Source organism: Diplotaxodon limnothrissa, linkage group LG3 (genome assembly GCF_057381915.1).
Source record: "Diplotaxodon limnothrissa isolate DT_005_m linkage group LG3, D_limnothrissa_male_GT1.1, whole genome shotgun sequence".
Classification (NCBI taxonomy): Eukaryota; Metazoa; Chordata; class Actinopteri; order Cichliformes; family Cichlidae; genus Diplotaxodon; species Diplotaxodon limnothrissa.
Window position 1 is genome coordinate 65,127,640 of NC_140598.1, and position 15,894 is coordinate 65,143,533.

At 40.6% G+C, this 15,894-nt stretch overlaps 3 protein-coding genes across 4 annotated transcripts in view; 2 read left to right on the forward strand and 1 right to left on the reverse strand.

Moving 5' to 3' along the window:
* The first annotated feature begins 79 nt into the window (after positions 1–79).
* lg3h11orf68 (linkage group 3 C11orf68 homolog) lies at positions 80–1,860 on the forward strand. Its single transcript, XM_085349743.1, has 2 exons — positions 80–135; positions 599–1,860. Exon 2 carries the CDS (start codon positions 642–644, stop codon positions 1,383–1,385), a length of 744 nt encoding a protein of 247 aa, XP_085205869.1. The 5' UTR covers positions 80–135; positions 599–641; the 3' UTR covers positions 1,386–1,860.
* Positions 1,861–2,758: 898 nt separating this feature from the next.
* On the reverse strand, positions 2,759–12,882 carry rela (RELA proto-oncogene, NF-kB subunit a). Of its 2 annotated transcripts, none has more exons than XM_085349742.1 (11): positions 12,720–12,882; positions 10,916–10,951; positions 10,609–10,742; positions 9,665–9,810; positions 8,565–8,656; positions 8,084–8,218; positions 7,407–7,511; positions 4,300–4,515; positions 4,135–4,215; positions 3,945–4,028; positions 2,759–3,616 (listed from the first exon to the last, which is right to left on the reverse strand). In XM_085349742.1, the coding sequence occupies exons 1-11, from the start codon at positions 12,724–12,726 to the stop codon at positions 2,820–2,822; spliced, it is 1,833 nt and encodes a 610-aa protein (XP_085205868.1). In that variant the 5' UTR covers positions 12,727–12,882; the 3' UTR covers positions 2,759–2,819. The 2 variants fall into 2 exon arrangements, with proteins under 2 accessions (XP_085205868.1, XP_085205867.1); XM_085349741.1 differs by having other exon boundaries at positions 2,759–3,619.
* Positions 12,883–15,116: 2,234 nt separating this feature from the next.
* LOC146636920 (serine/threonine-protein phosphatase PP1-beta catalytic subunit) overlaps positions 15,117–15,894 on the forward strand; it is a 31,384-nt gene continuing 30,606 nt past the window's right edge. Inside the window, exon 1 of the mRNA XM_085349744.1 lies at positions 15,117–15,220. Within this exon, the coding sequence (XP_085205870.1) occupies positions 15,169–15,220 (52 nt within the window). The 5' untranslated portion in view covers positions 15,117–15,168. The remainder of the gene's footprint in view (positions 15,221–15,894) is intronic.

Sequence of the window (15,894 nt, forward strand, 5' to 3'; positions counted from 1 at the left end):
TTTAATTGATGTATAAATAATTATTAGTTAAACTGCCAGCCACCTGAATGGGTTTTGGCTCTTAGATACAGAGGAGCTGCTGCGCTTATGCGGAAGATCAACACTGAACAACAAACTTCGACATCTACGGCTAGAGTAAGCCTTTATGTTCAAAGTTTAACATCGGCGTGCGATTATTTACGTTTTGAATGGGAAAACTGTGAACGTTAAAGAGTCAGTTGTATTCAACAGCTGGCTAGAAATGGCTAGCCAGGACGAGTGTGTACATTTATAAAGACGACTAGCTTGTCGGCTAGCTACAACAATGCTAAAGCGGTCAGAAAGCTGTTCTGCGTGTTCTTTGACATGTCAGCTGTAGGCGGTACGCTGGGGTCGATAGTAACTTTCGTATGAAACTGAATCAGTGGTAGAGATACGCTAACTTTCGCTGTTGTAGCAGGCTAGCTAGTAGCATTCATAAGCAATTCAGTTGTCCACTTCTGTCGAAGTTAGGCAGGGTTGTAAGCTAATAAATAACAGCAAAAGGGTTGTAAGCTAACACAGAGGCTAAACCAGTGGTTTTTTATTCAAATAATAACTGCATTCTTCAACTCAACAGGCAGGCTTCAGAACTTGTTTACTCGTGTAACTGCTATACCATTATGGAGGAAGAAGAGAGCCCTGTTGATGGCGAGATGAGGACCCCCTTTGCTGCAGAGACCTATGCTGCTGAAGCCATGGCTGCAGACATGGACCCCTGGATTGTTTTTGACTCTAGAAGAACTCCCAGATCCGAGTTTGATGGCTGGTTGGAGAGTAACAGGCCCTCCCAAGTGTCCAGATTTGGAGACGAGGAGGGTGGCGTCAGCCCTGTGGGGTGGATTGCTGTGGTGGGCCCAAACCACTGCCCCAGTGGTGCGGATGTCACAGGACTCCAGGAGAGTTGGGAGAAACTTTTGGCGAGTTCCCGGCCCGTCACCTTCCAGACAGTGAGGGAGCTGGCCCTGAACCATAGAGTACTCTCAGGCAAGTGGCTTATGCACTTGGACACTGGTTTCAAGTTGGACCACGCTTGGGAATGTGTGGCAAGAGCAGCCCTAGATGGCAAGATCTCACTCGTTAAAGTCAGCCCATTTGACCGCAAGGCAGAGGGCAAGCAGGTCATTTGTGCCTATAACCAGAACTTCACTGATGAGAATGAGGTCATGAGGCTGGATTCGGTCATTCGTGCCACAGGGGTCAAATGCCCTCTCTCGTACAAGCCAGATGTGTATACATACCTGGGAATCTATCGGAACAACCGCTGGAATGTTTGCCCCACCATATACGAGAGCAAGTTCGACCTGGAGTGTGTGCCCAGGCGTTCCCACGTCATCAACAAAGTTACCAATCTTGAGGTAACATAAGCCACTCAGACCAAGAGAGGAGTTTTGCTGTAACAGTATGTGAAGAGGTGCGTGATGATCCCAGGAGATGGGTTGGACAGTACAGTCCTCTGACTGCAACTATTTAGAACATCATTGGTTGAACTCCGATCACAAATTCATCCTTTTTTTTTTTCTAGAAAAAAAAAATCCAAAACACTAAATTTGTCTCTTCTTTTTGTGTTGTAAAATTTTCTGAATGACCTGAAACACTTTCAGATTTTTTTTATTTTGTATTGAAAATATTGTATACAAGAATAGTAGTACTAACAAGATTCTAACAGGCTCGAGTGCCGGGAAGAAGACTAACATCCTTGATTTGTATGCACATTTTCAGAAGATCCACTGAAGTACTCCTTGTTGCCATTTTACATTTGTCTCTTGCGTTCGCCTTTTTTTCCCCCCCTTTGTACTGTATAACAGTTACAGAGTTGCAAAGTAAAATACTCTTTTGAAAATCGTCTTTATATGTTGTGGTATTTATTGCCAAAACAGTGTTTTGTATGTTGACAAAGTCTCATTCCAAAAAAAAAAAAAAGCACAATTATACTACGATCCACTTTCATAATACACGTAAAAACATAATTACATTTCAGTAAAGCACCTTACTGCAGAGTATAGCAAGTCTGAAACAGCTGAGTTAAAATGCAACCATTACTGATAAAATAAGTGTAGAAAAACTGATTACAGAGCAGTGGAAACTATTACCACAAAAAGCACAATCTCTAGTATAAGCACATATATAGTAATGTTGCTTGTTTGATAAATGTACACCTTCATTTTGTTTCCAAGACATTCAGATAGTTTGTGTTAACCTTCAGAAAACAATGGTGCAATCCAAAGAGATAATTTTTTTTTAAAAACGGACATAATCTGTGTAGACTTACCTCTAGATCTGATTACATATATATGAACCCTTTTGTATAAAGACAAAAAAAGAGACAAAAGCTGCACATTTTTGTGGCCACAGCTACCAAAATTGTTCAAATGACAGTACAAAAACATGCTTAACATGTTCCAAAAATAATCACCACACCGGATACCTTTATCAAAGTACCCATGCTGTCTGTCTTCGTAAAACATTCGCTGGAGAATCTGTCTCCACCATCAATATGTTGACAGTGACCTAAACGTTTAGTCACAGATGCTGGACATGGGTTTCACAGGGCATGAAATCTGATCACCTACATTATGGGTTTTGTAATTTATCAGACAAACTATATGACTGGGCAAGGCGTCAGACTGAATACCATAAAGTCATTGCTGGTATTTTAAGAAGTGTGTCCACAGTGAGCAGTGCTGCTACATTCGGTCTCCTCTGCCTACTTCCTTTTTTGCCTTACAATAATAAAGAAGTTTTAGTCCTGATGGCCACAGGGGAAGATACAATTGGTCTTTGGAAAAATGAAAGAAACTTTAAGTCGGGTGTCCTGACACAAACCCAGCTTGGCTTCCACTGTTAAAAATGGAAATAAGACGGTCCTCATCAGCAGACATCAACTCATCGAAGTCTTCGAGCATTTGGTTGTTATTGGGTCTGCTGTCTGTCATGATTTCGTTCTGGAGCAGATGCACAATGCTGTTGGGGTAATTCATCCAAGTGCTTCCTGGGTTGCTGGCAGGGTCAGAAGTGTTCTGAGATGCTGCACTAGTCTGGGCAGCGGTAGAGGAGCCCGAAGGGCCAGTCGGCTGACATGAAGGATGATTTACGATTTGGGGGTTCAGAAGATCCTCCAAGTCATCCATGTTGAGGCTGTCCAGGTTGACTGGGACCTGGCCTTCAGTGAAGCTAGGGAAATCTGGGATATCGTCATCAACAAGTGGTGGCTCTCCCCGGAACTGAGTGCTCTGGAGGGCGAAGGAGTTGCTTGTCTGTGAAGAGGCCAAGTTTACTTGAGAAGCTGAGGGCTCCTGCTGGGTGATAGTCGAGGAAATGTTGGGGAAGAATTCATGAAGATCTGACAGGTTGACCGTTGAGTAGTCCTGATTGGAAGTGGAAGTGATGGTAGAGGTGGCCGGTGATGGGTTCATTGAAAAGCTAGACACTGGGTTTGCTTTTGGTTGGGAGCCCAGGGCTGTCATCTTCCACTGGTTGGTAGGAGCTGCTGACATGTTGGAGGCTTCTACTTTTGTCTGCTCAGAAAATAGCTGGCCTGGTTGGAAGGGGTATTGGGGATGTGATTTTGCCCCAGTGGGACCAGTGGGCACCACAGCTGCTGCAAACACAAGCAAGTGATTTGAGAACTCACTGCAGAAAATCCTTATCACATATTTCACATACACAAAGTTCACCGCTAATGACTCAACTGCTTTAAGACAGGAAGACGAGGAGATTGAAACTAACACCAATCTAAATTACTGTTTTATTATTTAGAGTATTACTTATTATAAGCGGACATTAACTATCATCAAATTACATTTGCCAGAAATGACAATTTTTGAATGAATCCATTTGTTAGTTGGTGTAAAAGATATCAGGAAGTAAAGTAAAATGTCTTCAAATGAGTTCAAATAAGGAAGGAACATCTGCAACAGACTCACCAGCTTGTGGGTTCAGTAATTGAGGCTTGGCTGTCAGCTTTCTCCTTGATGGGTTTAGGTGCTGTCTATCTTGTGGAGTGGTCACTGAAATGTCAGAAGACGTCTTTATAATACCGTGCTTAACAACAGTGTAACCATTATCCAATTATACTATGCTCAGCTGACAGAAAAAAAAATCTTATTAACCTACCACTAGATAGCAAGGGCCCGAGCTTCAGGTTCTGGAACATATCTCCTGTCCGCTTTCTCTTCTCACTCAGCCTGTATTCATCTGCCAGGGTGGAAATGATAAAGAAGTTAAATTTGAGAAAAGTTGCACATATTCAGCACATTTTCTGCATATAATATATTTTACCTGGATCTGACGGCAGGTACTGGAAGTCCATTGGCTCACTGACTTCTCGGTCAGAGGGCCGCCGGAGTTGCATCTTGACTCTCACTGGCTCAGTGAGGTTAGTGTCACGGTAGGGCGGAGTGCGAAACACAATGGCCACCTGCCTGTGGACATCAGCTTGGGAGAAAGTGCCCTTCCCCTCCCAAGAGTCTTGGAAGAAACGCACCTCAATGTCCTCTGCAGGGAAACAGAAAATGGCAAATGTAACAACATACTGCAGCTGGTGAAGAACTCAAAAAGAATAATCAGATAATCGGGCACTAACTCGCCGGCTTCGGTGCAAAAGCAGCTCTGATGTTTTTGATTAACAGAGAAAAGACCCCGGGGGTGTTACATCACATTTGCTGCTACGCAACACTCAAGTCTAACAACAACTCAGAAGGCTCGCAGCCAGCTTCAGTTGTTAAACTTCAACCAAAAGGGTTTAATGTTCAAAGCAGATATGTGACAGCGCCGCTCGTTGTGAAAGTAGCTGTGTGACAGGCTCCCAGAGACAGCAGGACCGAGAGATGAACTAGTACAAAATTCAGCCTTCTCACGATCTTTTTTCGCAATGATGCAATTTGTATCCAGTTTAAGATGTATCAAATGATACTCAGGGGAGCACCCACATCCAAATTACAAAGCATATATGTGTGCCATGATCAAACAGCAGCAGATAAGTGAGGGAAGAAAAAAAAGGCTTGTATAATGAGCATAAAGTGATCACTTTAAAAGAAACTGTTGTACAGAAATGAAAAGAACTGGACAAGAATGAGAAGAAGAAGAAAGCTTTAACTCAGCACAAAAACAGATTAGGTGACTGCTTTGCATTGTGTTACACACAGCAGCTTCCATGAGATGCAATGAAATCCCACACGTGGAACAAAGGCACAGTCTGAACCCAGAGGTTTCTGAAGTGCATACGTGATGCTTCAGTCAACATTTTTTTTTAAATTTCCATCATCACCTACAGCAGTTTCCTAGCAGCTAACATTAGCACTCCCTTGGAGTCATCTTTGTGTCCACCTAAATCAAGTCCTTGTCACTACTTTTCTCTCATTGCTGCTGAGACCTGCTGCCTGCTGAAAACAACCTCAGTGAGTTCAAAGTTTGCAGACAGGAAAAACCAACACACAATAAAATAATTCCTCTGATCATTTTTGGAGACTGTATTCTAGTGGGGAGGTAGAGCATACAGCCCGATCCGGCGGGGCGGTGTGGGAAGCCAGATCGAGCGCCCCCTTCTGGCTCTCCTCTCTGCACTCTCCTATCTTGTCTCTTTTGTCTTACTTCTCTCTATCACCTTTTCTATCCCTTTGAAGAAGAATCCAAGGTCCACTACTGATAATGTGTCCCAAATCTTAATATGATCATTTAGATCAGATCTCTAATCCCCCCAAAAATGTCAGATTAGCCTGGGTAAAACACCAAAGGTTTCTGGGCTGCCTTTCCTCATAACAGCCATCCCTCAAGCTTCTCGCCATTTAACGCAATGCATTATCAGGGACTACAACATCTAGTCCTTTTACTGAATTAGCAAGTTACACCTTTCCCATTTAAGACAGTCGTTTGATGAATTATTAAAGTGTAACTGTAGTGTATTATAGTGCAATATCTTGATTAATGTGGCTTTAAAGTCTATTAATGGGAAGCAGTGACTAGCAAATAGAATGATCTGGGATATAGCACTACATGCTATATTACAATATTAAATCAATAAATAAATAACATAACAACAGCTGGTCGAGTTGCTGGTGTTACTTTCATTATGAGAAAAGTGCTTCATCAATTGACTTTCAAGACCGAGCCGTTATTTATCTTTCCTTGTCTACAGTTGGCCCAGACAAATTTCAGTTTTCCATATCTGTCTGACATTAGCCAACATTAATTAGCAGTCAGTGTGCAGTCATTCAAGAATATTCTCATTGACTGTACAATGGGCAGTGTTGTTGACTGCGCTGTCTAACATCTATAAGCTTAATGTTCACTACATGTTTGCTTAGAATATCTAAGTCACAGCATGCCAAAGAAGACGTAGGAGTAACACACATGGTCAAAGAGACTAGTAAATCTTTTTATTACAGGTGACCTGTATTATAATGTTCAAACAATTTCTGTGTTTATTGCTTGAGGCTTCGAGTATAGATATATCAGTATTGGCATATTTGACCTACGTATGTTCATTAAGTGGCAGCTTTGTTGGCTCTGGCATCAGCTAGCAGCCTATTCTGTATCTGAACAACAACAAAAATGATATCACTGTGTAAACTCACTGCTCTGGACAAACACAATCGTGTTATTCCTTAGTTGTTTCTCTGAAGTGGAATCTGTCAGATAATTTGGCAACAGGAAAGGCAGTGGTAGAAGTAAAACTTCCAGATAAAAAAAGCCTTTTTAAAAACCATTTTAGGGGAATGAGGGTAAAGCTGATTTAGTTCATCTGGAAAGAACAGATTTTTTCAGTGTGACCAGTCGAGAAGTTTTGTTAAGAAATACAGAACATTTTATTTGAATAACAGATCCTGAGGTTGACTGTAAGAAGACACAGTCTTGCTCTACTTAAGGTTGGCTAACCACGTATGTCCAGTAAAAAAGTGGACTTGCTGTAACTTAAAGGGGAAATGAGCACTGAAAGCCTCAGTACGTCTCTCTAACACGTGTTTGTAAGTTGCATTATGATATAGGACGGGTCAGTTTAGTGTGTAATGCCAGGTAGTCTGCATTTTCTTTTTAACTTTTTTAATATATCCATTACATGCATAATTAGCACATCTGCTGTTTTGAAGAAGGAAACTAAGCCATGACAGCTGCTGTAAAAAATGGAAACCCAGTCACCTCATATAGTATATTTTATTAAGTGAGTCACTCTTCTATTTTGAGACCACTTGCTTCTAACTTCTTCTCTTCTCACACAATCTTCTGTGGGTGTAAAGGACTTACACCGTTTCCGCTCTACGTGTATTGCAAGTTTTACATCTGCTTACTCAGTCCTGAGTTCTATTTATGGATTATTCAGTCTGAAAGTGTAGGTTTAGTTGTGCTGTGTGCCGCTGTGCTCTTTCGGTATCTGTACAGTAACACTGTACCTTTTTGCACTTTGTCACACAGCAGAAAGATTTCATCCCCTCCTTTGCAGCTTCCAGAGTTGCGGTTGACTCTGCAGATCTTTAGCTCTGCTGTGTTTGGAGCCCCTGCAAGACAGAACAAAAGCCTTTATGTGCCCATGAACACGATAGTAGTGCAACACTTAAATATCACACAAATGCTAAACGCACAGTGAGGCCCGCTCTGGCTGGCACTTCGATACTTGGGTGGCTAACGTCTCCGTTTTATTTGGCTTACTTTGTCTACTTTTTTTGTTTGTTTGTTTTTTGAAACACAGACAATTGACATTTTTCGAAAGTGAAATTAAACTTTTTCAGCTGTTTGGAGAAACACAGATGTATGTGTTTGATCCACAAGTGAGTCTGTGGTGATGTCTATTTCTTGTAAATACCTTCAAACTGAGAGGAAACATTAATTTGCAAAGAGGAACAGAGAATCACTGAGGGCATGGAAGGCTGCAGGACATTTGGAAGTTTTATAGTCGTGATTATACGTGTGAACGTGCTGGTACAGAGAGCTCAGACTGATACTCGTCTCTCTACAATGGTACAGTACTTACTATAAGCACCTCTTACCTTATATTAACATATAAGAAATATCTATATCAGCTAATTTGGTGCATATGCATTTCTGTTCACGTGTGCTGTGTTCAACTCACTGTTGTCATAGATGGGCTGTGATACCACAGGCTCCAGAGGATAGAGCTCCCCTGTAGAGAGAGTGATGGAGGCCTGGAAGCAAAGCCGGACTGAATTTAGGTCAAACTCTTCCTCCCACACCTTAGCCTCAGGAACTGCATCCAAGAAAGAGAAGGAAAAGGGCGTGGTACGCAACACACAATAAAACACTCAAGCAAACCACTGCATCCTGTCGTACTACTTTTCAGCACACAGCCACCACCCGCTATCGTCTCAGTAACAAACATGAAGTAGAATTTGCTTAGTGTTGTTGATAAGAGTTGACCATACAGAAGTTAACGCATAGCTGTTGCATGAGAAGAAGTCAGTAATCCAAATTAAGCACATGATTACAATTATCCTCCAAAATGATGTTATCATATCCTTTAAGGACAAAGGTAGTTAACATAAACAATCACTAAAATCTGTGGTGGAGACTCATCTCTAACTATGGCCACTTACTGTTAAAGGGGTTATTGTTTGTCTGCAGTCTACAAGTGATGGCCTCATTTACATCCTTCTTCTTCACACATTGTATACCCAGGTTCTGAAAACTGAAAAGACAAAAAACAAAACAACTTTTTAGACATCTAGCAACACAGTTCATGCAATCATCTTTTGACCCAGTTTACTTTTTTGGTTAACGAAATAGTAGGCATTGCACTGCTACTTCCTGAAGTATTTGCTGTTCTTGACTTCTACCCCATATCTACCCTTATTCTGGCTGCACTATAATGACTGTGTTTGAACTGCTTGTGTCCAGTACCTGCATTATACCTGCATTATAACCTAACCTAATTATTATTATTATTTTTTTATTATTATTATTGTTGTTGTTAGTCACAGTCAAATATAGTTTAACAATTAAAAGCTTGTTAGCATACAGATTTTTTTATGTACTTTTCTGGGTTATTTAACATGATGTTTCATTAATTTAGACTCCAGGGAGACTATAATTAGAAATAACAGTGTAACGGTTTCCCTTTTATAACTCGTGTGGTGATCTAGAGCAATGATCAGGATATAAACTGTTCAGTGTGAAAAACAATTGCCTAACATAAGCACGTGCAGTTGCTCATGTTGAATCACAGTGCACACATCTGTCTGCAGTACAAGCTGATTTGTTTGACTTTTGTCACTGTTTCAATGAAGACAGAAAAAAACTGTCATGTCTTGCCAGGTATATGGGTTCAGTAGGTTTCAACATATCTTATCAGTCAGTATTTCCACTTCAGAACCAAATTGGGAATGATTTGGGGTTTTTTTCCAACTTGTGGAAATTTTGTTCTGGTTGTAATACAGAGGAAATGTTAACTCTTTTGTGCTAAAAAAAAGTATTCTGTTAAATTTTTGCTCATCTAGACACCAAGCAAGGTGACAGTACACACGTCATTTTCCAGAACCGATCAAGGGCTAATCTAGGTCAGTCACTGCAAAACTTCACTTTGCATTAGCCTGAAACTGTAGTTTTCCTCGAGACACCGTAGCGCTCTGTATTGCTTTTTTTCCTTTAGGTTTCTCTGAAGTGTCTAATTTTATCTTTACATACAAACTAGTCCTACCTGTGTATCCGTCTCTCCTGCAGGTCAGCCTCATAGTAGCCGTGTTTGCAGTCTTTTCCAACCAGCTCATGAGGATGAGGCTTGTAGGGTGAGTTCTTTGTCACCAATGAGATGCGAACACGCAGGGGGCCGCTGTAGTTGTGCACCTGTCCATAAAAAAACAGAGTTTTACTGATAGAAGGTTCAGCCATAAGGGCACTTGCATTGTCTGCAGCTAAAACAAACTCACTGCATGCAACTTGCAGAGAAGAATTACAGGTTCTGATACACAAACGTTCGTCTGATGACTTACTGGTGGTGCTGTTCATTTTAGGGTCTATGACTAAGTTGTTTGCAATGCTTCACCCCTTTAATTCAAGTTAACGAACTGGACATCTCAACTATGTTTATAGTACTGATGCCTTCTAGGACATTTTTAATATAAGTTATCTGCACTAACTGCCTGTCAGACAGGTCCATTCTTCAGTTTGGGTTTATGACTTTGTACTAACAGATGTACCTTGCAAACCAAGCTTGTTAGCGTTAGCTGATAACATCCATTCTTTCATAGTCCAGAATTAATTTTGCCGATATTGTAGGAAAAATGTATTCTTCTGGAAATTACGTTTTCAATTGAAATGATCAACACAAATATATATATGATATTATATAATATATAATATAATATTGGATTTCTTTCTTGCATCATCCATCACGCATACACAGTCTGTGTTCCTAACATTCAACAGGAAAAACAGATGTTTCAGCTGCAGAAAGCATTTTTTCAGCACTGACCTTCTCCACCATAAATGTACAGTTGACGTACATGAGTCACTGTGGAAACAGTTGCTGTGGTTGCATGCACCCGTTTTACCTAAATCTTCACCAATGTGTATATTATCTGTAATGTAAATGATATTTAATGAATCATCGCTAAAACGCATCAGTAAGTTGTGCCAACTCACCTTGATTGCTGGGTGCGTCTTAGTGGTGTCATTGCTTTTTTCTCCGGGAATGCTGCCAGCAGACCGTCCCTCACACTTGTACCTAAATCTCATCCCCCTTTGCTTTGGCTGCTCGATAATCTCTATGTAGGGAGCTGTTGAGGAAAGCAAAGGCATTGTGTCATTGTGAAATACTGCTTTACTTGTGTCAGTGTGTCAACACAGACAGCCTCATCGATCGTCACTACACCCGAGGGTAGAAATGTTTACTCATGAAATCACTGCAGAGAACATCAGTAATTCTTTTTAAAAAGGAAAGTGTGCTTACCCTGGTTGAGCGGGGTAAGGCTCCATCCATATCCAGCTGTGGTGAACAGAAACAAGAAAGGAATTTAACCAACTTATTGAGGAAAAACTGCAGGTTTTCCATCTACGACTTCCACGAGGAAGCACGCAGTGGTGGTGGAGATGACAAAAATAACAGAAAACAGATTTGTTGCATATTTGAGGTTTAGTCAGAGTTTGTCATTTGTGGTGAGGTCAGGGTGGAATTCTACAGGAGAGTGCAGCGTCCAACGGGGTCGAAGGATGCCGAGATACAAGGGCCTCCCAGCTAAATATAATCTCTGGTTGTCATAAACCACTTGCCTGCAAAGCTACCGAGAAGGAGACGAAGTGCAGAAAAAGGCAAACAATGACAGGCAGGGCTTTTAATATTGGTGTCAGGTTACCAGCTTTGTTGCTGGAAGCCTTTAGTGCAGGGTGCACTCCAGTTTCAGGCAGTAAGTAAGGTGTAACACTGGGTGAGTCGATCAAAGCTCCACCCATCAGCAGGCAGGAAAGGTTCAGCTCAAAAGCTTGAGTAGAGTCCTTTCCATGCTGTAACATGTTCGCTTTCTAGCCTTAGCTCAAAGACATTATTCTTGCTTTTTCTGATCATACCTAAAATGCCAGAATAATACTGAATGAAGAGGCTGTGCAAAGCCCCAAAGTGAAGACTAAAAATAACAAACAAACAAACAAAAGTTGTTGTTTGTTAAAATAAAAGGATGACATGAGTCTGTAATGACTGCATTTTGACCACTTATGTGAAAGACAGTCTTTTCTACTTACTGAGTCTGGATGATGTGAAAGTGAAAGCACATACCCACAATGACCGAAAGATCATTAATGACTGAATTAAGAGCATCACAGCTGAGGCCTTCGATACTGTTGCTAGAATCACTTTCAATTTTACTGACCGAACAAAGGGACATACTTTTATGATGCTCAGTCAGATGTTGGCTGTTTGTCGTGCCAATATCGACAACCAAGACAGAGATAAGTGACACTTATCAACAAACATAATCTATTTTAAGGTTTATAACATTTGCATAAAGTGTGGCTGCACTCTAAACATAGGAAGTCAACAGAACTCCATTATAAAATCTCGTTTGTTTATGGTTTAGCCTAAAGGCAAAGGTATATATGGAATAAAATAGAAACGGAGGCGGCTGTGAAATCTTCACAGTATCTGCATACACGTGTTCTCCTGAACACAGAGCTTATTACCACAATTTCCTATCGGAACCGTTTTTGTCAATTAAAGCCGGAGTGGGCGGTTGCTAAACGCGTCGACCAATTAAATACGACTTTTTTTTTATTGAAAAGAACGTTATACGGTGATTTTAACCAGGCCGAATTTAAAATACACTATTCACTGTTACTGACAAGCTTTTGAGTGCGTGATTCACAAAGAATATTTCCACTTACATACAGAAAAACATTAAATGGCGAGAGTTCTGAACGAAGTTTCAGTGGCTAGAAGGAAATCTCTCAAGTGGACAAACCCCACAGGCCTCTTGGCAGCGCGAGACTTGTTTGGTTCGCTCCGCTCGTGCCAGTTGAGTTGTCCACAAGCTGAGAAATTCATTCAGTTAAACATCAAGTTTCTCTCGGCTATTTCACATGTATGCGATAAACCAAAGTTAAGTCAAACTTCTGTCTGTACGTTAGCTTACTATTCGGGAACAGACTCCTCCTGTTGGCGCAAAACCCAATGATAGCGGGGCTTTCCCTTGTGCGCAAAACAACTCCCTGTACAGTTTCGCCTCCCGTGTCTGAGATGAGTAAATAAAAGCAGCTCCACTTACGGTCCATGGCTGTGTCCAAGTCCAGCTCACGCTCCTCGATATCCCCCGCTGTTTCTCAATAATTTGTATCTTATTTTAAGCCAAAAAAGAGCAGGAAACACGGCACTACAGACTCCACGAAGTTCTTGACAGAGCCGCTCTGTCGCCTCCTTCGCTCCACCTACGTCTGTGTACGAGAGTGTACAGTTAGTAAAGCCACAGACATAGTTACGTTCGTGCTCACGGGTTTTCCGGTAAGGAACATCTATTTGGGAAGCGATGTGCTGCAACTTTGTTGTGCAACACGCCTCTCGCCAAGTTGCAGCAACTGCACAGTACGTGCTTTATTCTCTTCATTGTTTGATTTTTTTTTTATTTGATTTGATTTTTATTGATTAGCATTCAAATATCTCAGTGAAAACAGAACAAAGATCTACCACAAAGCAAGAAAGCATGAGACAAGGCTAATCAAAAGGTATTGGCTGAAGCATTTGCTTATTACGCCAACCCTTTTAACAAAAGATCTTTTTGCATGCAGCTCCTGTGCACAGGGCTCGAAGCAAATAATAAAACAAAGCAAAAACAAAACAAACAAACAAGAAAAAAAAAACTTTCCACCTTAGATAAGTAACTACATCAAAGCAAAAGAATCAAGAGGGGGTTTTTTTGGTTGTTTTTTTTTTTGCTCTTTTCATTCTTGATTTATATATTTTTCTAATACTCTATTTTTAAACATATTTTTAAACAAGGAAAATGAACTACACCTTTTTAAATCACTGTCATAACTATTCCACAGGTTAACTCCTCTAATAGAAACACATCTCTGCTTTATTTTTGTCCTCATCTTGTTTTTTTTTTAAAGAAATCTGTTCCCCTTAAGTCATTGTGATGTCTTTTTCTCACACAGTAGGCATTGTTTTTGTGCCACGTTTATTACAAATGCAGAATCTGAAATTGGATAACCTTTCGCTGATAACGCCTTTTATTGACTACTTAGGCAGCTACTAGCTTTACCCCCAAATGTTAAATTAATTAATCGAATTTATAGTGAACTAAAAAAAATCAAAACATGGCAGATTTTTTTGGGTAATTTTCAAGATAACGGAAATAGGTGTGAACAGAACAATAACTTGGTTTATTTTTTATTTTTTAAAGCCAGCCACTACCTTTACCAAGTCTCCAAAATTAACAATAGTTTATTTTCATGGTTTTCACGCTTTTTCACATTAGTATAGCAGAACTGTGGTGTAATGGGAGTAGTGTATACCAATTGTGCGTTACTTATTTTAAGACTTTCGTCTAGTTGCAAGGGACAAGCAATTGCTCATAAAATACTGCATACTTTTATTTTGAAGAGGGAAAATTGCGTCGTGTCCGGCGCTGTGGCTAGCTTGATCTAGTTGCAGACCTCTGCCTTCTCTCTGCAGTGCAACTTGCCTCCACCCACTCAAAACAGTGCGGAAATACCCAGTGACGCACTTGAAAGAAACTGAAAAATAAGTGAGTGGGAGAGGCAATAACATAACTCTTGGCTTTAGTCATAACCTGGAAGAGTCTTAAGATTAAGATCCAACTCACTTTTTTCCTGTCTGTCGGCTCTTCTCTCTGTAAACAGACACAACATACAGATCTTAAGTTTACCAGTTTCAGTGTTTTTCAGGCCAGTCCTTCACACACGGTCTTACTTTACACGTTTCTGGTCTGCTGGTTGCACTAGAAATCAGTACCTACTTAATACAGTGTGATAATAGTGACAGGGCTTCAAACGCCTTTTTTTTTAAACAACGATTATTTCACCATGTTGTTTTAGTCCAGTTGAAGACAAAGTAACGTGAATAAAGGACTGATTTTGCTCTAAGAGACATATCCTGGCCAGAAGGGGGCGCTGGAGGTGAATAAATCAGGCCCTTTAAGACACCTGTCCTTTGATAGAATATGGTGAAAACGAAAACTTATTTTCTTAGTGTAAACGATGTTCCATTATAAATAGAGTATATCTAATGGTAATCTTTGCATCGTTATCATTATGATTATTGCTGTAAGAAGCACTTGATTAGCTGATGCATTCAACGCAATCGAAAATCACAGGTAAAAAGCAAGAGTGAATATGCTATTGACCATCTTTTTTTTTGGCTACCCTTCTTTTCTAATACAAATACATTTTTGTACCCTCATATCATGATCTTTATGGTTGAGCCAGGCTTTATATAGCAATGGCTGAATATGAGGATTGAATTAGAAAATGAGGAGGAAAAAAAGTATGTGAAACTTATGAGCAGGATTACTATGTTTTTAAAAAATGTCCACTGTTCTCCTTTCTGTTCTAGAAACTAAAATATCCGAGGTGTAGTTGAATGAGGCGTAATGGCCCTAAATGGGAGGCCGCGAAAGGGAGGCGGTTTCTGTGCGGTGAGGCGGTGTCTGCCCTGCCTGCTTCAGACTGCGGCGGGCAGAGCTGTTCGTTACAGAAATGGCGGAGGGGGAGTTGGACGTCGACTCGCTGATTTCCAGGCTTTTAGAGGGTGAGTTCACAACCAAGTTTTATTTGTGTATTCTTGTTTTGCCCAGTGTTAGCCCCTAATACTTATTTAGGTTTTATTTTTGACAATAAAGGCCCGCTTTACGTGTTAGCGTTGCCCGGTTCTGGAGTGAGCAGGACTGGTCCTCACTGTCGTTAACAACAGGCACACCTTTTTAGTCAGCAACAGTCTTTCTTTCACGGATCTTTTTAGATTAATTTGTAATTCACTTGGATGCAACTATGTTCGAGCTTTTTTGTAAACTGCATTTTGAGGGTTTTGGTGATTAAGTGGTAAGAAAGTTCTTGCTAGTGGGCTGTTTGTGCTTCGATGGAAGATAATGTCAGACCTATCTTACTATCCATCTTAGACTAACTAGCTAATAGTATAGTAATTAAGTGCTGTCTTACTCACGTCACAGCATTTGTGTTATCACTTTGGAATGCACCAAATGAAATACTTGACAAGTTGCTTCTACTGTCTTTTAACCTATTATAGTCTCTGCTCCTTTACAAAAGCTCTGTTCAAAATACACGGTGGAGGGCGATAGCTTCAGGGGCAAATGCTCAGCAAAAGTTGACATTTCTTTAAAAATAAAGTTTAGATTGATGATTGAGTGTAGCCGAAAGTGTCCCAACAGTTGCCCGATCTACGAGGAAGCAAAATCTTGCTTCTGA

Excerpts from the sequence above, each read along its gene's own strand:
- rela (XM_085349741.1), bottom strand. Across the intron at positions 9,811-10,608 it reads AGACGCACCCAGCAATCAAG|GTGCACAACTACAGCGGCCC; the intron begins GTGAGTTGGCAC and ends TTTTATGGACAG. Across the intron at positions 3,620-3,944 it reads ATTACTGAACCCACAAGCTG|CAGCTGTGGTGCCCACTGGT; the intron begins GTGAGTCTGTTG and ends TTGTGTTTGCAG.
- lg3h11orf68 (XM_085349743.1), top strand. The coding sequence starts at position 642 with ATGGAGGAAGAAGAGAGCCCTGTTGATGGCGAGATGAGGACCCCCTTT.